Source organism: Anoplopoma fimbria, chromosome 8 (genome assembly GCF_027596085.1).
Source record: "Anoplopoma fimbria isolate UVic2021 breed Golden Eagle Sablefish chromosome 8, Afim_UVic_2022, whole genome shotgun sequence".
NCBI lineage: Eukaryota > Metazoa > Chordata > Actinopteri > Perciformes > Anoplopomatidae > Anoplopoma > Anoplopoma fimbria.
In genome coordinates, this window is record NC_072456.1 from 2,663,799 (window position 1) to 2,686,011 (window position 22,213).

General features: G+C 40.0%; 1 protein-coding gene across 1 annotated transcript in view; it reads left to right on the plus strand.

The window, feature by feature from the left end:
* LOC129094145 (cadherin-6-like) overlaps window positions 1-21,306 on the plus strand; it is a 41,141-nt gene extending 19,835 nt beyond the window's left edge. Inside the window, exons 6-11 of the mRNA XM_054602184.1 lie at window positions 781-1,028; window positions 4,762-4,898; window positions 10,153-10,274; window positions 13,863-13,980; window positions 18,376-18,627; window positions 20,759-21,306. Of these exons, the coding sequence (XP_054458159.1) occupies window positions 781-1,028; window positions 4,762-4,898; window positions 10,153-10,274; window positions 13,863-13,980; window positions 18,376-18,627; window positions 20,759-21,306 (1,425 nt within the window). The remainder of the gene's footprint in view (window positions 1-780; window positions 1,029-4,761; window positions 4,899-10,152; window positions 10,275-13,862; window positions 13,981-18,375; window positions 18,628-20,758) is intronic.
* The last annotated feature ends 907 nt before the right edge of the window (window positions 21,307-22,213 follow it).

Below are 22,213 nucleotides of genomic sequence, written 5' to 3' on the forward strand. Positions count from 1 at the left end.
CCTTCACACACCGGGGGTGAAGCAGCCGGTGGTGAAGGAGCTGCACAGAGCTGCCAGGGTGTCCTGCATGGGGTGAGAGGTGTTGTTCATCAGGGATGACAGCTTGGCCATCACCCTCCTGTCTCCCACCACCTCCACCGTATCCAGTGGACACCCCAGCACGGCCTTGTAAATCCCATAAACCAGGTCAAAAACATCAAGAGCATAAGGTATTAACAGTTGTATTTGTTAGTTTAACCTTGGTCACCTTTCCAGGAAAGCTGTGCTAATCATGTAGACAGGTTAACATTGGATCTGACAAGCTTGTTGAGTCTCTTCTTGTCTGCTGCTGAGATGCTGCTGCTCCAGCAGACCACTGCATAAAAGATGGCTGATGCCACCACGGAGTTGAAAATCATCAAATAAACTATTGTTATGCATAAAGTCACACAGCTGATTTGCTACTGCTTTCTCAAGGATCTTAGAGAGGAATGGAAGGTTAGATATAGGTCTATAGTTAGCCAACACCTCTGGATCAAGAGTAGGTTTCTTAAGAAGAGGTTTAATTACAGCTAGTTTGAAGGCCTGTGGTACATGGCCCGTTAGTAAAGACAGATTGATCATTTCTAATAAAGAATTGCTAACTAAAGGTTAGTTTTGGTTTACCAGCCACAAGCTCAGATCAGGACGGTATGTTAATTGAAATATCTCTGACCAAATGCATAAAACATGCTCAGTGCCAAAGAGATGATCCTTTTAAATCCCTGTTTCTTTTTTCTTTTTTTATATTTGCCTCTGCAGCCTTTGGATTTTGAGAAAAAGCCGTCATACACAGTAGAGATCCAGGTGGAGAACACACAGCTGGACCCTCGTTTTATATCTGGTTCCAAGGACATGGCCACGGTCCGGATTGCTGTGGACGACGTGGATGAGCCTCCGCTGTTCGACAAAGCCAGCTATCTGATGGAGGTGAAGGAAGACTCTGCAGTTGGGGTGGCCGTGGGCTCAGTCAGTGCCATGGACCCCGATAAAGCTCGCAGCATGGTCAAGTAAGGCAATTCAATTTGAAATAATCTCACAGAAAGAATTTCTACATTCGCTTTAGTGTAGAAAATTGTGTAAAATTCAGCTTTACTTTCTATTTAGTCCATAAATGTTTTTCTTTTTTCTTCAATTATAAAGCTAAAAGACGATTGATTTCAAAATTGGTGCTTCCTGACAGCAGAGTAGCCAGATTAGTTATAATGATTTAACAATAAAAGAAAAATAATCTATGGTGCCAAATTAACCTAATTTGACCCAGGATGAACCTTAAGTGAAAAAATGTCCTGCCGGTGTCTTCCAGGTTTTGGATCAATCTGGACAATTAAGTTGAATCTTTCTATCAGTGGGGACGGAACAGTCTTTTCTATTGCAGATCCAATTTGTAATCCCGATGACAAAAGTATTTTTCAGTAAATTGTACTTTGCTGCTTTAAAATCCATGTTTATTTTTGTCATTCTGTGTGGCTGTGTAGCAACACGGCTGTAAAGCCTTGTGCAACAGCACAAAGTATATAATCCTGCGGGTTAATCTTCTTCTTATTCTCCTTCTTCCGTACAAAAGTAACTCCCGCTGCAGCGTTGCAAGCACATGCGTCAAAATACATCAAAACATGCGGCCTGGTTCGGGAATCGTGTGCTATGACTTTTCTCAGAGATTCGCCCAGCGGTTTCCACGGGAACCGGGAAAAAACGGCGAGAAATTTCCCCATAGAGATGAATGCGTTTTGGGCCCAGACTGACTCGTCATACTTTAACGTAAAAAAATTATTTGAGGTTTAAAACGTGAAAAAAACCCTGGACTATATTGGGCCAAATGGGCATTTTGACAGCTAGCACAGATTTCATGACTTCAGAGTTTAAGTTTCAGGAAAATTTAAGCCTTTTTCAGATTTTATAATGGGTGTGTATTGGATGGAATGTTCAGACCTAGAGCACTTGATGTCATAGTTAGAGTGAGAGGAGCTTCAAAATGCTAAAATATTTTAAAGTTGCCAGAATTCCCACAATGTTCACTCTTCAGGCATCATTTTTTTGGGTAAAATTGTAGATAAACTTGTCCTAGTTGTTCCATAACACTATGGAATCCAACAGACGTACACATTTGACTCCATGTGCCTGAAAGCAACATGAACCAACTGCTCCATTAGACTCCATGCCTTTGCAGGTGTTTTGGGTTAATTAGCTGATTAGAGTGGGACATCATGAGTCTACAATATTGAACTTTTTCACAATATTCTAATTTTCTGAGATACTGAATTTTGGGTTTTCATTAGCTGTAAGCCATAATCATCAAAATTAAAAGAAATAAACGCTTGAAATATTTCACTCTGTGTGTAATGAATCTATATAATATATGAGTTTCACTTTTTGAATTGAATTATCGAAATAAACAAACTTTTCCATGATATTCTAATTTATTGAGATGCACCTGTATTTAAAGCTGACCACACAGCAGACAGACAGGCAGGGTAAGACTCACATTGGGAAACAGGCAGACGGAAACCAGAGGAAGTGGAGGCTAAACAGAAGGCTAAGGTGGCTAACCGTGGGTAGGGGAATCGGGGACAGAAGGCTGAGTGGTTGACCGGGGCACAGGCAAGGCAGGGTGGGCAACGGGAAATCAGTCCACGGGAAATTGCTGGAAGGTCTGACATAAATGCAACGAACGATCTGGCAGTGAGTGTGTGACTAACTGGTGTTTAAATACTGCAGGGTGTAGGTGCGGCAGAGTGAGCAGGTGAGAGTGATTGTGCTGATGAGGTGGGTGTGGCAGACAGGTGCACTGCATGAGGCTGATTAGGTGAGGGAGGGAGAGTGTGGTGAGAGAGAGGGGGCTGGGCTGAGAGCTGGAAGTGGAACTGGGAGTGGCCGGAGTGAACTGAGAGAGAGTGACAGGCAGGTGAACAGAGTGACAGGGAGTATGGAAGACGAACTGTGACATAGATGTTATATTTTGTAGCCAGCAGTGATACCATCCTTGATCTTAACATGTTCAGATACGTGCTCTTTGAGCAGTCCACAGACAGTGGGAAGAGATTTTCAAGTAGCTGTGATTTTTGAACAGGCTACAGTAAAATTGAATTGGACGAGAGGCCAGAATGCAGCGGCTTCAAGTGCAGCACAATTATATGGTTTTAGTTATAATATCAATATCAAGGTTGGCCACTGATTTTTTCAACCATCGACAACCATCTAGATCTTACAGAAGTCTGTATATACCGAATTATGTATATATATATATATATATATATATATATATATATATATATATATATATATCAACGATGCTAATTAAGATTTATTTTCTGACCAATAGCCCACGTTTACCACCAGCTGCAGTGTATGCAAAAACAGGCATCTTTCCACAGTTCAACCATGCTGACGAGTTTAGCAGGCTTAAATTTACGTTCATTGCGGTGGACATATGCAGGCACTAATTCTCAACCACATCAAATAATTGAACTGCTAGGTTGTCACCTGTGTGTCTGCATGGTATACTCTGTGTTTCCACAAGTGTATTGCAAGCCCGACATAGCAAGTGTCTGGTCAAGAGAGAGAGAGTGTTTGTGACAATGAGTATGACATTAACATGATCGTTGTATAGTATATTATAAATTCTAGAACTCCTCAAGACTCAAGCCAAGTTCCCGTGTCTTGCTTGCGACCTGCTGATTAAAGTGATGGGAGTTTGCCCCACAGCTAGCAACAACAATGGCTCAGGCTCATTTGTGGTGGGCTGACCTTAAAGATTGACCAGCTATTCTCCTTTAAGTGACAAACCGCTTTTTGCCAGTTTTGCTCAGCTTTCTTTAATACATTTTTAAAATATTTTAACCGTTTTTTCTGATAGCTTTAATCTTTGTCGGTTGAGGTGAAATTATTTTTTCTTATTATTATTCCTGGTAACAGTGTAACAACATAACGTAGCAACCATAACAACGTAATTAGCGCAAATACATGCCCATAGTGGACTTTCTTACTTTACATTACGTAACAAGCATAACAGCTTTAAGTAACAAGCGTAAAGTCAATGTTTACTTTTGGTTTCACACTTGCCCTTAGAAAACTTTGCAGCTCATTGCACTCTTTATTATACCACATAACTTTCAATTAAGGGGACTCTATATACTACATCACTTGCTCTCCCCAAGAAAAGCAACAAAAACATCCACATTCAACGTTTGTGTTGGAACAGAAACGTACAATAGCAACCCTTTTTCATGGCGACTGGGCTGAAATAGATGGTGAAGAAAAGACTGTACTTTTAACACACAGACAAATCATCATTTCCCAAAGTGTTAAACTTTTCCTTTAATTTTGACTTTGTTTATTTTTTTCAGTCCCAGATTGTGATTTTAGAGAAAATGTGGGAATGGAAACATTTCTGTAACAAACGTAGTTTGATTTGGATGATTAAAAACCTAGATTTTTTGTTTTGTTTGACCATAGGTCTGAATGCCAATTTTACAACATTGAATACCTGTGGGAAGTACCAAACGATCGTCACACAGCTATTCAGTACCACAGTAATGTAGATTTTATGAGCTCATATTTTGTCTTCCTCAAACATGTTCAATAACGCCACAGTGTACCACATGATGTTGGACTCCATGAACTCTCTTCCATCACAGATTGAAAGAAATCAGTTAGTGTCCCTATTCTAGTGATTTCCTGGTGGGGCTGCACAGAGGGTTAATGTAGCCATTTCTCACCTTCTCTCTATCTCACTTATTACAGGTACTCTATCGACCGTCGCACCGACATGGACCGCCTGTTCAACGTACACCCAGGGAATGGATCTGTGTTTCTGCTCAAAGGCCTGGACAGAGAGGAGACTGCCTGGCATAATATTTCAATCATTGCTACCGAGTTCAGTAAGTCCAGACTGAATGTCTGATACCAAAACTTATCAGTCACAATCAGTTGTACAGATAGCTTAAGTCCAGCTCCTCATATTTCAGACATTTAAAAAACAGCCACCTTGTCAGTAAATATATTTCTAAAGGTGCTATTGACATGACATTTTCACCAGATGTCGGTAACAACCCAAGTAATCCATACATACAAAGAAACCAAACAAATAAATTCAGAAATTAAGTTATGTGTAATGAAATGGAATGACACAGGGAAAAAGTATTGAACACGCTTACTGAAATTTATTTAATACTTCGTACAAAAGCCTTTGTTTGTAATGACAGCTTCAAGATGTCTCCCGTATGGAGAAACTAGTCGCATGCATTGCTCAGGTGTGATACACAAACAGTCTTCAAATCTTGAAAGTTCCGTGGGCCTCTTCTATGAACTCTGGTCTTTAGTTCTTTCCATAGATTTTCTATTGGATTCAAGTCAGGTGATTGGCTGGGCCATTCTAGCAGCTTTATTTTCTTGACCTCCGAACATGGTGTGTATTATGGCATCCAAAGAGTTCAATTTTGGTCTCATCTGACCAGACTATACTCTCCCAGTATTTCACAGGCTTGTCTAAATGTTGTGCAGCAAACTTTAAACGAGCTTCAACATGCTTTTCTTCAGCAATGGAGTCTTGCGTGGTGAGCGTGCATACAGGCCACGGCGGTTGAGTGCATTACTTATTGTTTTCTTTGAAACAATCGTACCTGCTAATTCCAGGTCTTTCTGAAGCTCTCCACAAGTGGTCCTTGGCTCTTGGACAACTCTCCTGATAATTCTTTTCACTCCTCTGTCAGAAAATTTCAGCTGGTGTCTTGGCTTTCCATGCCTTTTTGCACCTCCCTTTCTTCATGTGTTCAATACTTTTTCCCTGTGTCATTCCATTTCATTACACATAACTTAATTTCTGAACTTATTTGTTTGGTTTCTTTGTATGTATGGATTATTTGGGTTGTTACCGACATCTGGTGAAAATGTCATGTCAATAGCACCTTTAGAAATATATTTACTGAGAAAAATGGTGACGTGTTCAATACTTATTTTACCCGCTGTATAATGATGCCTCTCACACATTTATTAAACTTTATATCACACATTACTTTGTAATTATAGATCCTCTTTATTATATAACATTAGAATAAGCAGTGTTATTTGTGTTTGTTCTAGTGAGCTTTAACTATTCCATAAGCACCTTTTAATTATAAAAGATATGAACCAGCTGAAACCTGAAATAAAATTTCACTTAATATTTATATTTCATCACCATTGTCTGCTCTCCTCAGCGCAGAGGAGAGGACCGGACTACTGACAATGTTAAAGAATTGCAGGAAAAGAGTGTCAATAGTTTTCCATAACCTCTAATACTGTGCATATATCACCCGGTACAAATTTAGTTTTCATATAGATTTTGTGAGTAAATCGCTGCAGTGAAAACTTTATTGATTAATTTATGGTAATTCCATAGGGACAGATACAGCATACTGTACACAGACAATGAAAACAGCTATCCGGTGTTCCGGTGGATACAACATAGTCTGATTGCTGTGAATATATAAATACTGCAGTGACACATGTATGTGTAATGCTGCACGATAGATGCTTCGGAACTGTTTGGACTACACAAATGGAAGAATTAAGGAAAGTGTTCAGGGATCCTCTATCCACAAGCCCTTTGATTCCTGTATCAAAAACCCTCTTCTTGATCTTTCTTTGGTAGTTGCTGTGATTCCTTGTAAAGAACCATTGATCAGCAGGCTCATGTCTATGCATAAACATTAATGAGGTGCTTTGCATTGACCATTTACTAATTAATTTGGGTGGGTAGAGGGCAGCACATAGTTTGATTTGGGATTTTTAAAGGGGAATTGCGCACTGGCAGGGGCCAAGGTTTTATAAACCTATTTTTTAGCGTACGAACATTTCTTCATTTGTATGTAGGCAATAATTTAGTGTGGCACTGTTTTATAAATGAGACCCCTGGTCATAAACAGTTTTGAGTTTAATTACTTTTCACAGAAATAAAGATTCTTGCTTGTCAAATGTCTGCAGGTTATAAGATAGCAGGGACACTGTTATGGGAAAGACACTTTCCTGTCAGAATTTACAAATGTCCCTTTTTCAATGATATGAGAAGCAGAAACATTTCCATTGCACTGGGCTGGAGGCCAACGAAATTATCTACATACTAGGCCAAACACCACAGGCAGCAGGTTTTGCTTACCTGTGATGAGGTAACAAAATCAGATTGTTAAACAGAGATGTACTATGATGCTAATATGTTGAAGATGTCTTTATAATAAGCTTTAGTTAACAGGTAATAAGGCCCATATAAGTACTTGCTTATTAACATTATTATGTGTTTAAAATAATATATATGTAATAAAAGCTGCATAAACACGTTGATTGTAATAATAATAATAATAACTTTATTTATATAGCACCTTTTAAAAACAAGGTTTACAAAGTGCTTTGACAGACCAGCCAGCAATACAATGAGGCATTTATGAGCACTTATAAGAAACTTGTTAACAGTTTGTTGACTGCTTAAGAGCATCGATACAAAGCCTTATGTATATGAGTTTCTTATAATTGTTCATAATAGCATTATAAAAACATTTATTGAGTTGTTTTTTGCAATCTAAAGTGAGAACAATAACTTGACTATGTTAACTATGCTTTAGATGTAATGATATTACAAATAATCATGTGAATGCTCTTAGGCAGTCTTTAAACTGTTAACAGGTTTCTTTTAAGTGCTTATAAATGTCTTAGGGTTAGGGGTTATGGGTTAAAATAATCTTCAATAAATGTGTTTACGATCCTATTATAAACACTTATAACCCTAAATCATATAATAATGTTAATAAGTGTCATATCAGGACTTATAAGGCATGAATTACCTATTAACTAACGCTTATTACAAAGACCTGAATATAAAGTGTTACCAAACTGTCTATCGAAGCTGAAAAGTTCACTTCCGAATGACTCATATACATTGAAAGTCCATTTGACCTGTTCCTAAACGATGATCTATCCACAAAAGCTATATAATTGATATACCTCTTCAATGCAATATTCTACATCTTTTTTTTTTTTTTAAAAGATAAGGGGGAAAAATCCAACCAAAGAGACCTCTGACACATTTAATTTGTTATTGAATAATTATACGGATCATGCAGTTCCCTTTGCGTCCTGAGGTGAAAGTGAATGCACTCAGCATAGAGAGATGGCTAATACAAGGCTTACCCTACATACACACCTAGCATTTAAGCTTCTTGCTCATCGTTTTCATTCTACAACCAATGTAAGGAAAAAGACACATTTATTTGTCTTTAGTGAGCCAGTGAGCCATCATTACCATTTTTTAACTGTGAACGTGTTGAAATTAATTCAATTCAGTTTATTTTGTATGGCCCAAATTCAGAAATTACAAATTTGCCTCAGAGGGCTTTACAATCTGTACACATGCGACATCCTCTGTCCCAGAACCCTCACATTCACAGGAAAAACTCCCCTTTAACAGGGAGAAAAAAGGAAGAAACATATGGGAGAGCGACAGAGGAGGGATCCTTCTTCCAGGATGGATAGAATGCAATAGATGTCATGTGTACAGAATGAACAACATAACAGAGTTACAACACATTCAATGTATATGACATAAATTATTCATATAATCACAGTAGAAAGCAGAGTAACAAAGGAAAAAAACAAGACTACTTATAAAAGCAGCAATGACTTTAGTAAAATTAAAATAATGATATAGGGAATAGTATTAGTAATGTGACTAATAATAATAATTGAAGTAGCAGTAGGTGTCAACTGGGTCACAGCAGGAGGGCACAACCATGGTCCAGGTACCACAACGATTCGTGGAAACCTGCGAGGCGAGAAAGTAAAAAGGGCTTCAGGGTGGAAGCAAAGCCAATATGCGTAATGGTACAGGGAATAGTAAAGGTAATGTAATAATAATAATAATAATAATAATAATAATAATGGTAGTAGCAGTGGGTGTGAGCAGTGCCACAGCAGGAAGCATGACCATAGTCCAGGTACAGCCACGATTTATGGAAACCTGCGAGGCGAGAAAGCACAAATACTCCAGGGTGGAAGCAAAGCCAATAAGTGTAATAGTACAGGGAATAATAAAATCAATATGACTAATAATAACAGTGGTAGTAGCAGTGGGTGTCAGCAAGGCCACAGCAGGAAGCACCGTGACAATCCAGAGATAACCCCAATTCATGGGAGCCTGCGAGGCGAGAAAGCACAAGGACTCCGGGGAAGAAGCAAAATTAGTAAAGTGCATAAATAGGATAAATAGGAGATTAATACATAAAGATGGAGGGAGAGAACTATAAGCGCTATCAAAAAGGAAGGTCTTAAGCCTACTCTTAAAAGTGGTGAGTGTGTCTGCCCCCAGGACTGAAACTGGAACCTGGTTCCACAGAAGAGGAGCCTGATAACTGAAGGCTCTGGCTCCCATCCTACTTTTATATACTCTAGGAACCACAAGTAGCCCTGCATTGATGGAGCGTAGTTCTCTAGTTGGGTAATATGGAACTATAAGTTCCTTAAGATAAGACGGTGCCTGGCCAGTTAGAGCTTTGTAGGTGATTAGAAGAATTTTAAATTCTATTCTTGATTTAACAGGGAGCCAGTGCAGAGAAGCTAATAATGGAGTAATATGATCTCTTTTCTTAGTTTTTGTGAGAACACGTGCTGCCAGAGCAATGCCATCTAAAGAAACTATATTGATTTCGAAGGTGATCTGGGCCTAGTAGAATAACTTCAGTTTTGTCGGAGTTTAACATCAAGAAATTGCAGGTCATCCAGGTTGATTTGGTTTAATTATAAAATATTGCCGTATAATTAATTGTGAAATATATTTCCACATCCTCATACTGCAACCTACTTTTCATCTTTTGCTCTTCCTCCTTAAATGTTTAGTTAAACTAAGTTTTATTTACTGGATTTCTTTTAGCTTAATGGGCTGTCGGACAATGTTTTTTCCTTCCATTGGGTCATTTTTGTGATTATTAAGGTTTAGGAATAATGGGCTGTAGGAACAATGGGCAGTCCCCACCTCCTCCTCTTCGATGCAAGATATTTGTGCTTTCAGATATACTGTATCAGGATTTGGGTACATCCCCAGCTTACAGTGTGAATGTTTGGAAGTATGTAAAAGTGGAGCTGGGTGTTCACTTTGTCTGTGCATTTCAGATAATCCCCGTCAGAGCAGCCATGTTCCGGTTTACATCCGCCTGCTGGATATCAACGACAACGCTCCCACCTTCGCCTCTGTGTATGAAACCTTTGTCTGTGAGAGGACTAAGGCTGGTCAGGTACTACAGCTTTATCACTTTAATACATATTGTACTGTATAGCTCAGAGAGCTAGGCAGGGATTGATTTTTTGATCACGTCACTAAATACTGGGCTGCAGTATACATTGTCCTTTTGACAGTTAAGCGACCAAACTTAATCCGGATTGAGCAGGATCAGAATTGGCTTTCCAAACAAACAAAGCTGAGGGTTGGGGTTCAATACAATTTTATTTACTTTAATCTATACACATCCTATTATTCATTAGGCACTTCCTCCAAACACTAGAGGACTTCAAAACTATGAATTAAAAAAAAACGTACAACTGAATATAGCGTGTGGCAACAAGACACACCACTGTGTTGGTTGTGTAGTACACTCATAATCATATAAGGGTATTAGGCTGCACTCACACCAAATCAGGCATTGCGTAGAGAATGCCAGTCCTCCCATTCATTTTAAGGAGGTTAGTGCGTTTAGCCTGCGGCGATGGGGGCACCAGGGGATGCTGAAATGAAAAACACACTAGCCTGCGGAGAAAGTGCTACCGAAGTGGGGATTTCTGGCTAAGAGTATGAGAAAAAACCTTCAATGATAGGTATTATAAAATCCCATACAAGTTACAAGACACTACAGGTTGAGAGGCTAAACATTTACCTGATAGGTATCCTCATGAAACTTCCCCAGTTCATTATTTACATTATGACAATCATTTATTTGGGCTTGAGGGAGAGCATGAGTATCCTCCTAATTTATTGGCCTATAGAGGGGCTTATTTAGTTAAGTTAAGAGTAAGTGTGCTTAATTACAACTAGGGTCTTATTCATAGTTGTGGCTATCATTTCTAACAGTTTTAATAATCTTTCAGTCGCCATTGTAACTGTTGAGAGCTGAGACACAGCAACCACAGAAAAGACACACGAGCGTCACATAAGAGACAACTTGTAAACTAACCCCCAGGTCACACGACAGAAAAGTAGTAAAAAAGAGAAACAAAGGTAAACAGTGAATTTATTACTGTCCCTTGTAAACATCTATCACACTTAACAGAACCACTTCCTGCTTCCACTTTGACCTGCTGTGCTTACTGTACTTCTGCAATTAGGGATTATAAGCGTCATTTCAGGTGTGCATACTTTCAGTTTGACTGCTAATGAAGTGGTTTAGATAATGTAGATATACTGTCTTGATCATCTGACGGTTTGTGTTTGTTGACCCTACAAACTTTGTTAATGTCACCATGTTCACAGATCCCAACAATACTCAAGTACAGGATTTTAGAAACACTGAAGTCGACACAACCACTTTTAGAAAATTGGGAATGTCAACCAAAAATAAGTATAATAATCTATTCAGTTAGCTGTTCAACTGTACTTGTAATTTGACCCCTAATTTGACCCCTAATGAACTAGAAAATATTCGCAAGAAATTTTGACTGTGTGGCTGCTACAGCTGTATCAATGGGGTTCATTTAGGGTTAGTTTGGGGTTCATTTGAGGTACATTTGAGTTTTATTTGAAAAAAAAAAAGTAAATCCAATCGCATTAATAATTCAATCCTGCAGAAAATGCGTTGGAATGCTGAAAGCTGAAATCAGTCACAGCATTGCTGAAAATGTGGAAGTTTCAAATGACTTTCCTGAAAAAGCCCAAAAGCCAAGAACTGCACTGTTGAAAAACCTGGTAGTTGAATTGTAAATCTGGCAGAGATGGAAGCTGAACTGCATCACCAAAAGAAGCAAAGAGCTGAAATACAATGAAGAAAAATCTGGAAGCTGAACTGTAGAGGTGGTAGTAATAGTAGAAGAAGCAGTCATAAGAAGAGTAGTAGTTGTAGAAGCTGAAGTTATAGTAGTGGTAGTAGTATCCGTAGCAGCAGTAGTATCAGTGGTTAAGTAGAAGAAATAGTCAAGTCAGCAATAGTAGTAGAAGAAGAAGTTGTTGTAGTATTAATAGTAGTATTAATAGTAGTCGTGCTGAGTTACTGTTGGCCATAACTGGTGATAACACAGGGAGGGTTCTACCTGAAATTGTGTGTGAGAGAAAGTAAGGCATTGAGAGATAGAGAAACAGAGATTAGAGAAAGAGAGAGTGTGAGTGAGTGAAAGAGAGAGCGAGAGTAAGAGAGTGAGTGAGATAGAAAGAGAGAGAGAGAAAAAGTGAGTAAGTGAGAAAGAGAGTGAAAGAGAGAGAGAGTGAGTGAGAGAGAGAGAAAGAGAGGGAGTGAGCTAGTGAGAGAGAAAGATAGAGTGAAAGAATGAGTGATAGAGAAAGAGAGAGAGATTGAAAAAGAGAGAGTGAAAGAGAGAGGGTGAGTGAGAGAGATAAGAGAGTGAAAGAGAAAGAGAGAGAGATAGGTACAGTGAGTGAGAGAGAGAGTGTGTGTGTGAGTGAGTGAGAGAGAAAGAGAGATTGTGAGAGAGAAAGAGAGAGAGTGATCTAGTGAGAGAGAAAGAGAAGGAGAGAGAGTGATCTAGTGAGAGAGAAAGAGAGAGTGAAAGAGGAGAGAGAGTGATCTAGTGAGAGAGAAAGAGAGTGAGAGAGGAGAGAGATTGAAAGAAGAGAGAGGGTGCTTGAGTGAGAGAGAGAGAGAGGGAGAGAGAGAGAGAAAGAAAGGGAGAGAGTGAGCGAGTTAGTGAGTAAGAAAGAGAGAAATAGAGAAATACACACACACACTCTCTCTGTCAATCAAATGACCAAGTTCATGAAGGCCGCCTTTCTCACAGAGTTAAATTTGTAATTTGTGATTTTGGGCTATACAAAATAAACTGAATTGAATTGAATTGAATTTCCATGATAACTTTACAATTTCCAGTTGATAATTGTGTATAACAATTATCAATTGGAAACAGAAGTTGTTCAGTATAATGACAGTAAAAATGTAAGTATTTATCAACGTGTAAAGCAGCAGCACAAGAACTTGGATAAAGGAACGTGTCATACACAGAGTATATGGAATGTAAACTATAAAATATTTTGTTTCATCAAATTGGTTGTTGTGCATGACTCAGTAAACCAAGCGGCAATACTATTTTATTTCCTGTCCTATTTCAGTGTTGTTTATTTTGTTCTGAGTTATGTTGTATGTCAGTAACGTAAGGTAGTTTCGATGGGCCCCAATTAACGCTATTATGATGTGCGCTAGTGTATGCTAGTTACTATGAAGCACACACACAATTTAAGAAGCTTTGCCACCCTCTCCGCCTGCTCTTTCTCTCTTCTATTATCTTACTGCTGTTGTTTTATGTGTGAAAGGCATGATGACGGCTTGCTCGGCTTGCAGATGTGCAAAGCTCAATCTTAAGCTTATGCACATCGTATTGTCTTGTCTCGTCACATGATCAAATAGAGACTTGACATTGGACAAAATCAACATGATATGACACATAACACATACACATTGGAATAAGCAATAATAATATATTTTTTATAAATTGCTATTCATTATTCCCCCCCCCCAAAAAAAATGAGACCATGATTAAGAGGGGCTTGCTCTTTTTCCTAGTCATATGCGAGGACAGCAGTATGTACTGTCACTGTGAAAGCAACCAGTCATTTCCATCCATTTACTGCTCTTTTACTCATCAATGGGTGTTGGTGTTTATGACAGCGTATCCAGACAGTGAGTGCTGTTGATGCCGATGAGCCGTCAGCGGGACACAAGTTCTTCTTCAGCCTGGCTCCTGAGGGGTCCCACCACAGCAACTTCACTGTCCGAGACAATGGAGGTAGGAAACACTTCACCAGATACAGGCTTACTGATTACTGACCTGTAATACAAGTGCCTTAAAGGAATTAAATTAACTTTATCAAACAGACATTAAACAAATACATTTGCCGTATGTGGACTGCTTTGATTCAGAATGGCTTTTCCCATTGATGGATGAAAAGCCAACGAAAATAACTATTGTGCATTAAATAAATAAAGGGTTCACTCCCTGTCATCCCTCAACAAAAACATGTAATAGCTGCAGCATTGTTTAAAGTATCTACCGTTACCAGCATTAACATACATACGTACAAAGCCTGACAGGCCATTCTGTTTCTATAAAATATTGTAGTCATGATGATATTACAAAAAGAGATTAGGATCCAGCTACCTGCAACGTGGTCATTTTTTATAGTATAATGTACTAGCCTATTTGCTTTTGGAGTTTAGAGAGTTAGATAAAAAGGCTGATGCTACTTTCATGTCATTTAAATATGAAACTACAACCAGCACCCGGTTAGCTTAGCTTGGCCAAAAACTAGTTAAAAGGGAAACAGCAAGATTTGCGCTGTCCAAAGGTAATTGGAATCAACCTACCAGCACAACCTGTTTCTAACCCCTAACTCCTCAAGTACCGCAGCTTGTTTCAGTTTTTTCAGTTGAGGTTGTGAGCCTAGTCAGAGCTTTTGCACTTTTCTATCCATAGCTAACTTTTTTGGGATGGGGCATTTGAGTAATGAGTTGGAGGAGGAGCCTACTCAGGAGGCCAATGTCTGGGTGGTTTTTTTCACCTTGTTCAATGCCCCTTAGCATCTGATACCAAGGTACCTTTAGGTGACTGTATTGGACACACAGGCTTCAACCAATTCCAATGTAAAATTTCCTCATCATTATTTAATGCTGAGGAACATAGTCTAAAGAGTGATAAAGCCTGCTTAGGGGGGTGGGTGGGTTAAACCAACACAGGACTTAACCTAGTACTGCTGTTTGTGTCTTGTGTGAAGCCAAGGTAATGTCACCAAATCTAACCTTACTTTTACTACGTAACTTACGGAAATAATTACAATAGACGTAAGAAACATACTTTTCCTAAACCTAACGAAGTTCTTTTGTTGCCTTAACCTAGCCAAGTAGTTTAGTCACCATGAAGTGAAATCACTTGACAAAGAAACTGTATTGAGTCTAAGATAAGCTAACATGCTGTTGGCTGTAGTTTCTTTTCAAATCTGGTCTCAATCCTATAAATCTCTGCAAGAGAACACATGTATTCCCCAAAATGTTGAGGTATTCCTTTAACCTTACAAATGTCTCGTAGAAGATTCAGGGTGAATAAATGACTAAGAGCTACGAAACAGAAAATCCATTTAAATAAATAATAAAAAACAAAATTCTCTTCAGAATGTCGTAATTAAATATGTTGAATCTTTCAGGCTCATAGTTTGAATCAATTGATGATCTTTAATCCTGCTGTAGCTTCCCTTCTTAATGTTTGCTCTTCTACTTATTTATCTCTGACAAACACTCTTACAACTGGGCTGTCTGTTCTCAAGAGTAACTTCATTCATTCATTTATTATCCGTTACGGCTTATCCTGTTAAGGGTCGCGGGGGGGGGGGCTGGAGCCGATCTCAGCTGTCATTGGGCAAAGGCAGGGTTCACCTGGACAGGTATCCAGACTATCACAGGGCTGACATATAGAGACAATATGTCAGTTAACCTAAGGTGCATGTCTTTGGACGGTGGGAGGAAGCTGGAGAACCCAGAGAGAACCCACGCTGACACAGGGCATGCAAACTCAACACAGAAGGCCGTCTAGCCTGGGAACTGAACCCGGGCCCCCCTTGCTGTGAGGCAACAGTGCTAGCCACCACACCACGGGCCGCCCCTCAAGAGTAACTTGACAATTAATAGTTGTTTTTAATTCAGAAAATGTGTAGTCAATTTTGGTAAACTGTCAGAGTAATGCGGGCCACATCCCTCTATTATGAGGGGCTGCTGTGGCCGGGAGTTATTCAGTTTATTTCAATTCAGTTCATTTTGTATAGCCCAAAATCACAAATTACAAATTTGCCTCAGAGGGCTTTACAATCTGTACACATGCGACATCCTCTGTCCCGGAACCCTCACATCGGCACAGGAAAAACTCCCCTAAAAAAACCTTTAACGGGGAGAAAAAAGGAAGAAACCTCTGGGAGAACGACAGAGGAGTCTCCTCAGCCCGCTGCCTTGCATCACTTTGAGACAGGATTTGCCTGATTTTCGAAATGTTACGGAAATGAAAAAAGGCTGTCTTTGAGATCTGTTTTATATAAGACTTAAAAGACAGGTCCTGATCAAAAATAACTCTGAGGTTCTTAACAGTAGTGCTGGATGCCAGAGCAATGCCATCTAGAGAAACTATATCGTTAGATAATTGATTTCGAAGGTGATCTGGGCCTAGTAGAATAACTAACTAATAAGTTTTGTCAGAGTTTAACATCAAGAAATTGCAGGTCATCCAGGTTTTTATGTCCTTAAGACATGCTTGAAGTTTAGAGTACTGGTGAGTTTTGTCTGGCTTAATCGATAGATATAACTGACAACATCTGCATAACAATGAAAGTTTATTGAGTGTTTTCTGATAATATTCCCTAAAGGAAGCATATATAAGGTGAATAAAATTGGTCCAAGTACAGACCCTTGTGGAACTCCGTGACTGACCTTGATTTTCATCGAGGTTTCATCGTTTACACATATCTGAGAAGTTAGCGTAGGAGTCCTCTGTTATAATGAGCAATCGTAATGAATTAAATGCTGATGAAATCGCTTCTTTAAATCTAGCTACAGCACTATCAGATAGACATCTAGTGTCTGTGGGGCAGACACGGTCGCTATAGGGTTTTGGGTGGGTAACTGCTCTAATGGAAGTGTAGAGAAGTGTGAAACACTGCAACTCTGCTTCCTGGTCTGAACTCTGGGTTGTCATGGATTAGGTCCACTAATAAACTGGGTCAGATTTCTAGATATGAGATCCGCTCCATCCAAAGTGGGATGAATGCCGTCTCTCCTAATAAGACCAGGTTTTCCCCAGAAAGTCTGCCAATTGTCGACGAAGCCCACATTGTTTGCTGGACACCACCTTGACAGCCAGCGGCGGAATGATGACATGCGGCTATACATTCATCATTGACCAGGTTAGGGAGAGGGCCAGAGAAAACTACAGAGTCCGACATTGTCTTTGCATATGAACACACCGATTCCACATTAATTTTAGTGACCTCCGAGCGACGTAATTGGGTGTCATTACCGCCGACGTGAATAACAATCTTACTGTATTTACGTTTACCCTTAGCCAGCAGTTTTAAGTAGGATTCAATGCCGCCCGCTCTGGCCCCGGGGATTCAAGTAATTATGGCCCCTTTCTTCGCTAACTTCACGTTTCTCAGAATGGAGCTGCCGATAACCAGAGTTGGTTTCTCAGCAGGGTCAGACTCGCAACATCCAGAGTGGGGAGAACCGGTTAGAAACGTGAAGTGGTTGGTGGTGACCCATGTGCTTCGACATAGACTTATGCTTCCTTCAAACAGTCACCCAGTCTCCTGGCTGCTCGGGGGTTGCCGGGGGACGGCTAGCAGAAGCTACGTCTGGTTGGCCTGCACCGGCTACGGGGGTGGGCTGGCTAACTACAGTAGCTAACGACTGAGCTTCAATTGTGCGGAACCTTGCTTCTAATCCACTGAGCCTCGCCTCCAACCCAGCAAATAAACTACATGTATTACATGTACCCTTATCAGTAAGGGAGGCAGAGGAATGGCTAAACATGAGACACACTGAGCAAGAGAGAGAAGCTAAATGAGGGTAGCTAACGTTAACTGAACAACGTGTAAACAGCTGTTGGATTAAGCGAAAAGTCACTGAATTAGGGTGTGAACTATGAGCGTTCAAATGTTTAAATGTAAAGCAGGTAATTAGCCGCTATAATAAAGAATATCACACAATTGACTAGTTTTCGCTGGAGCTGCGGAAAGTACGCTATCAACTTACCCTATCAACACGTGCTTACTGTAGCATGTCAGCACATCGATATCACAGTTATAGCGGGTCTTCCTTAGAGGGACAACAGTTTGATCCTCGACTTCTTAAGTCTGCATGTCGAAGTGTCACGGACAAGACACTGAACCCATTGATTGACTTTTTTGTACTCAGACAGGTCTAGATATTGTTCCTTGATAGTTTTTTGACTGAAATTGTAAAAACTGATTAATCTACAAGCTTTGTCTCTTCAGTCAGATAGACTGAGTAACTTCTGCCTGGTTGGACTCACATTTTATCACAACTTGGTAATAAAGTGATCCTTATTCGCATACTAAAGTCTGTCAAAGTGTTGGGCACTGTGCATTGCATGTGTGCTACAATGATATTTTCTCCTACTCAGATAACACTGCTGGCATCCTGACACGACGAGCCAGCTACAGCCGCCTTGATCAGAGCGTCTACCTGGTTCCCGTGGTGATCACAGACGGCGACGACCCAATGCAGAGCAGTACCGGTACTCTTACTGTGAGGGTGTGCACCTGCGACCGTGAAGGCAACATGGAACTGTGTAGCGCAGAGGCTCTTAGCAGCTCTCCTGGTCTCAGCACTGGAGCTCTTATCGCTATCCTCCTGTGTGCCATCATACTACTGAGTGAGTATTTGAAAATACAGTATGTATTAATACATACTCTAGAGGGACAGTGCAAGTAGTAGCAGTAGTAAATGTGTTAGTAGATTAAGATGTATTTGAATGGAAATATGTTACATAGAATTAACATATTTATGTGAACAAGAAAGGTCCATGTAGTAGATTCTCAGGAGCGGTCAATCCAGCTCTTTTTCTCCTGAAACCGATTCTGATTCCTATACTATGCACCAATCCGATACCAGTGTTCTTACACATGGTGGAGATGCAGACTAATTAAGAGTGGTTAGAGCAGACAGTGATTTTGAACAAAACTACCTGTCAAACTCCTGCCCCTAATTGTAAAACCATTTGTCCAATGGAGCAGTTGGTTGGAGTTCATGTTGCTTTCAGGCTCATTGAGTCAAATGTGTAAGTCTGTTGGATTTAATAGACACGTCTAGGACCAGCACAACATTTCCTACATTTGAGGAGAAAATGGTGTATGAAGAGTTAAAATTGTGGATATAGGAACAAGTTGTTTGGAAAAATTGTAGAATATTTTTCAAGCTCCTCTTGATGACTTCACGCACTATAGCTCTGAACATTCCATCCAATACACACCCATTGTAAAATCTGAAATGATCCTAAAATTTTTCTGAAACTTAAACTGTGATGTCATTGAATCTCTGCTAGCTATCGAAATGCCCATTGGCCCAATAAAATCCAGAGTTTTGTTAACGTTTAAAACTTGAAATCATTTTTCCACGTTAAAGTATTGCGAGTCAAAGTTGAGTGTTTTTTTAGCTCTCTTCACGCCCAAAACGCATTCATGTCTATGGGGAAATTTCTTGCGGTTTTTCGTGGTTTCCGTGGAAACAGCCTTGATGCTACACAGCCACACAGAATAATAGTAATAGAAGGCAGGACCACGATACAGGTATAACCACAATCCACGAAAACCTGCGAGGAGAGAAGGCACAGAGACTCCTGGGATGAAGCAAAGTCATAACTTGTATTAATGGGACATGAATACATAAAGATGGAGAGAGAGAAGAGGAGGAGCGAGAGGAGCTCAGTGTTTCATAGAAAGTCCGCCAGCAGTGTGGGCCTACAGCAGCATATCTAGGGCTAAGCCTACCTGCGGCAAACCTGAGCCAGCCCTAACTATAAGCGTTATCAAAGAGAAAAGTCTTAAGCCCACTCTTAAATGTGGTGAGGGTGTCTGTCCCTGAAACTGGAAGCTGGTTACACAGGAGAGGAGCCTGGTAGCTGAAGGCTCTGGCTCCCATATTTGTTTGCGGAAGATCAAGTAACTCCGCATTATGGAAGCGTAGTGCTATACTGGGATACTAGGGTACTATGAGCTCTTTAAAATATGATGGTGAGTGATCATTTAGGGCTTTGTCAGGAGAAGGATTTTAAATTATATTCCACAATTTACAGGAAGCCAGTGCAGAGAAGCTAAAAAGCTCTTTTCTTACTTTTTTTCAGTACACATGCTGCAGAAAGACTGAAGGGTATATGAGACTTACTGTAGTCTAGAAGTAACTAATGCATGGACAATTGTTTTCTGCATCATTTTGAGACAGGATATGATTTTCCTCAGTCCTTTAAATGTTCGGGATTCATAGAACATTTCCTGATCAAAGATAACTCAGAGATTCTTTACGGTTGTGCTGAAAGCCAAGGCATTGCCATCTAGAGGGACTTTATCACAGGATAATTTGTTAATCATTAAGTAATCTGTGGAAATACATAGCATTGGAAACAAAATATCAGAGCTGAGTATGTAAAATAGAAACACACCTCCTAGTTCAAGTTTGTGAGAGGCAAGAGTGAGTTTCCTTCACAGTCCATATGTGTGAAATGAAGTGTTATGGTGCAATGTGGTTTACCATCTAATTAATTGGTGTAGATCATCGGGGTAAAGTGTAAGCTTGCCCAAACTTCATTGCAGCCTTGATCACAATGATGCCCAAAGCAATTAACTTGAGTAAAATGTTGTCATAAGCAATATAAAAAGCTACCAAAATAAGACCCTTGAAATAAACGGTAATGAACTTGATTTATTATCTTTCCTCATTGGCTGTATATCCCAGTGCTGCTCACTGTAAACATTTCCAACCCCATATCTTTCTACTGTTGTCTCCTGCAGTGATCGTGGTTATGTTCACATCTTTAAAAGGACAAAGGAAGCAGGAGCCGCTCATCATTTCCAAGGAGGATGTGCGGGACAACGTGGTGAGCTACAATGACGAGGGCGGAGGAGAGGAGGACACCCAGGCTTTTGACATTGGAGCACTGCAACACCAGGTCACTGCTGCCAATTTAGAGGAGTCCGCCAATCAGAGGCGTGACATCATCCCTACTGACACCCTGCTGTATCCACAACACCGCAGACTTACCCCTGCCTTGTCTGGCCTCATCATACCGCCAGTCAGCATGGCTTCACGGGATAACGGTGAGGTACTCAAGTTTATAAATCAGAAAGTGCTTGAGAACGACTGTAACCCGACAGCACCACCGTACGACTCACTGGCCACCTTTGCCTACGAGGGCGCAGGCTCAATGGCAGAGTCACTGAGCTCACTGGGCTCAGTGTCATCCGAGGCTGAGCAGGACTACCACTACCTGAGTGACTGGGGTCCTAGGTTCAGGAAACTAGCTGACCTGTATGGTGCTGAGGACTGTGACTTCTCTTAACAAAGTCAGCACAAACACTCACTTCCATGTCAAAGACAGCTTCAGGAAAGATTTTGACCAATGCAGGGCAATTGACTGTAACCTCCAACAACCTCAAACTTTATATTAGAGATTGTGAACATAATTGATGAGCTTTAAGAAAATTTGAGAACTTTTAATAAATACAGATGACACACAATCCACATGATAGCTACCTGATCCTTGACCTGTCTTCACTGCACATAGATCCAAAAATGTGTCTACCACTGTACCAAGTTATTTTCAAAAGGGGACTTAAGTTCTAAATATCTGATTTAGTGAACTGGAAGTAACAGATGTAGAAATGCAAATTAATCAGCCAAATTGTGACTATTTTGTATTTTGTATTGAGAATTGGACTTAAAATACCTTTAGGCTTTGGTTTAAATCTCTCTTGGGTAACCAAATACCCATTTTGCAGAGCCTTTGATGTCGCTTTACATGTGCCATTTAAAGCGAACTGAATGGAGGAAAGTTTTGAGAACTGGGTCAGTCAACAAAATCCAAGTTCAATCCAGTTATTTCAGGAATTGACCACATTCGCCACTGTAAATATGAAGTGAAACGTGTGGGGAAGACAAGTTGTTTTTAACCTTTTCTTTATTGTGACTAAGTGCCCTTCTGCTGCCATTCAAGCTGAGCTGTGGATGCCTGTAGGATGGCTGAGACTGGTGGGAGCTAATCATTTTTAAGATGATTGCGATTTGTTTTTTTCCCATCTTGTAAAAAAGAGGAGCTGTTGTGAGGACTCCTTGCTTGAAGATCGCCTTGTTCGGAACACAGACTAAAAGAGGAGAACTTAATATAACTAAATGCACTGATTTCTTCATGTTTAAGCAGGTTAAGTTTTTTTGTGCTCGAAACATAAAGAAGACAGATGGTCATGACG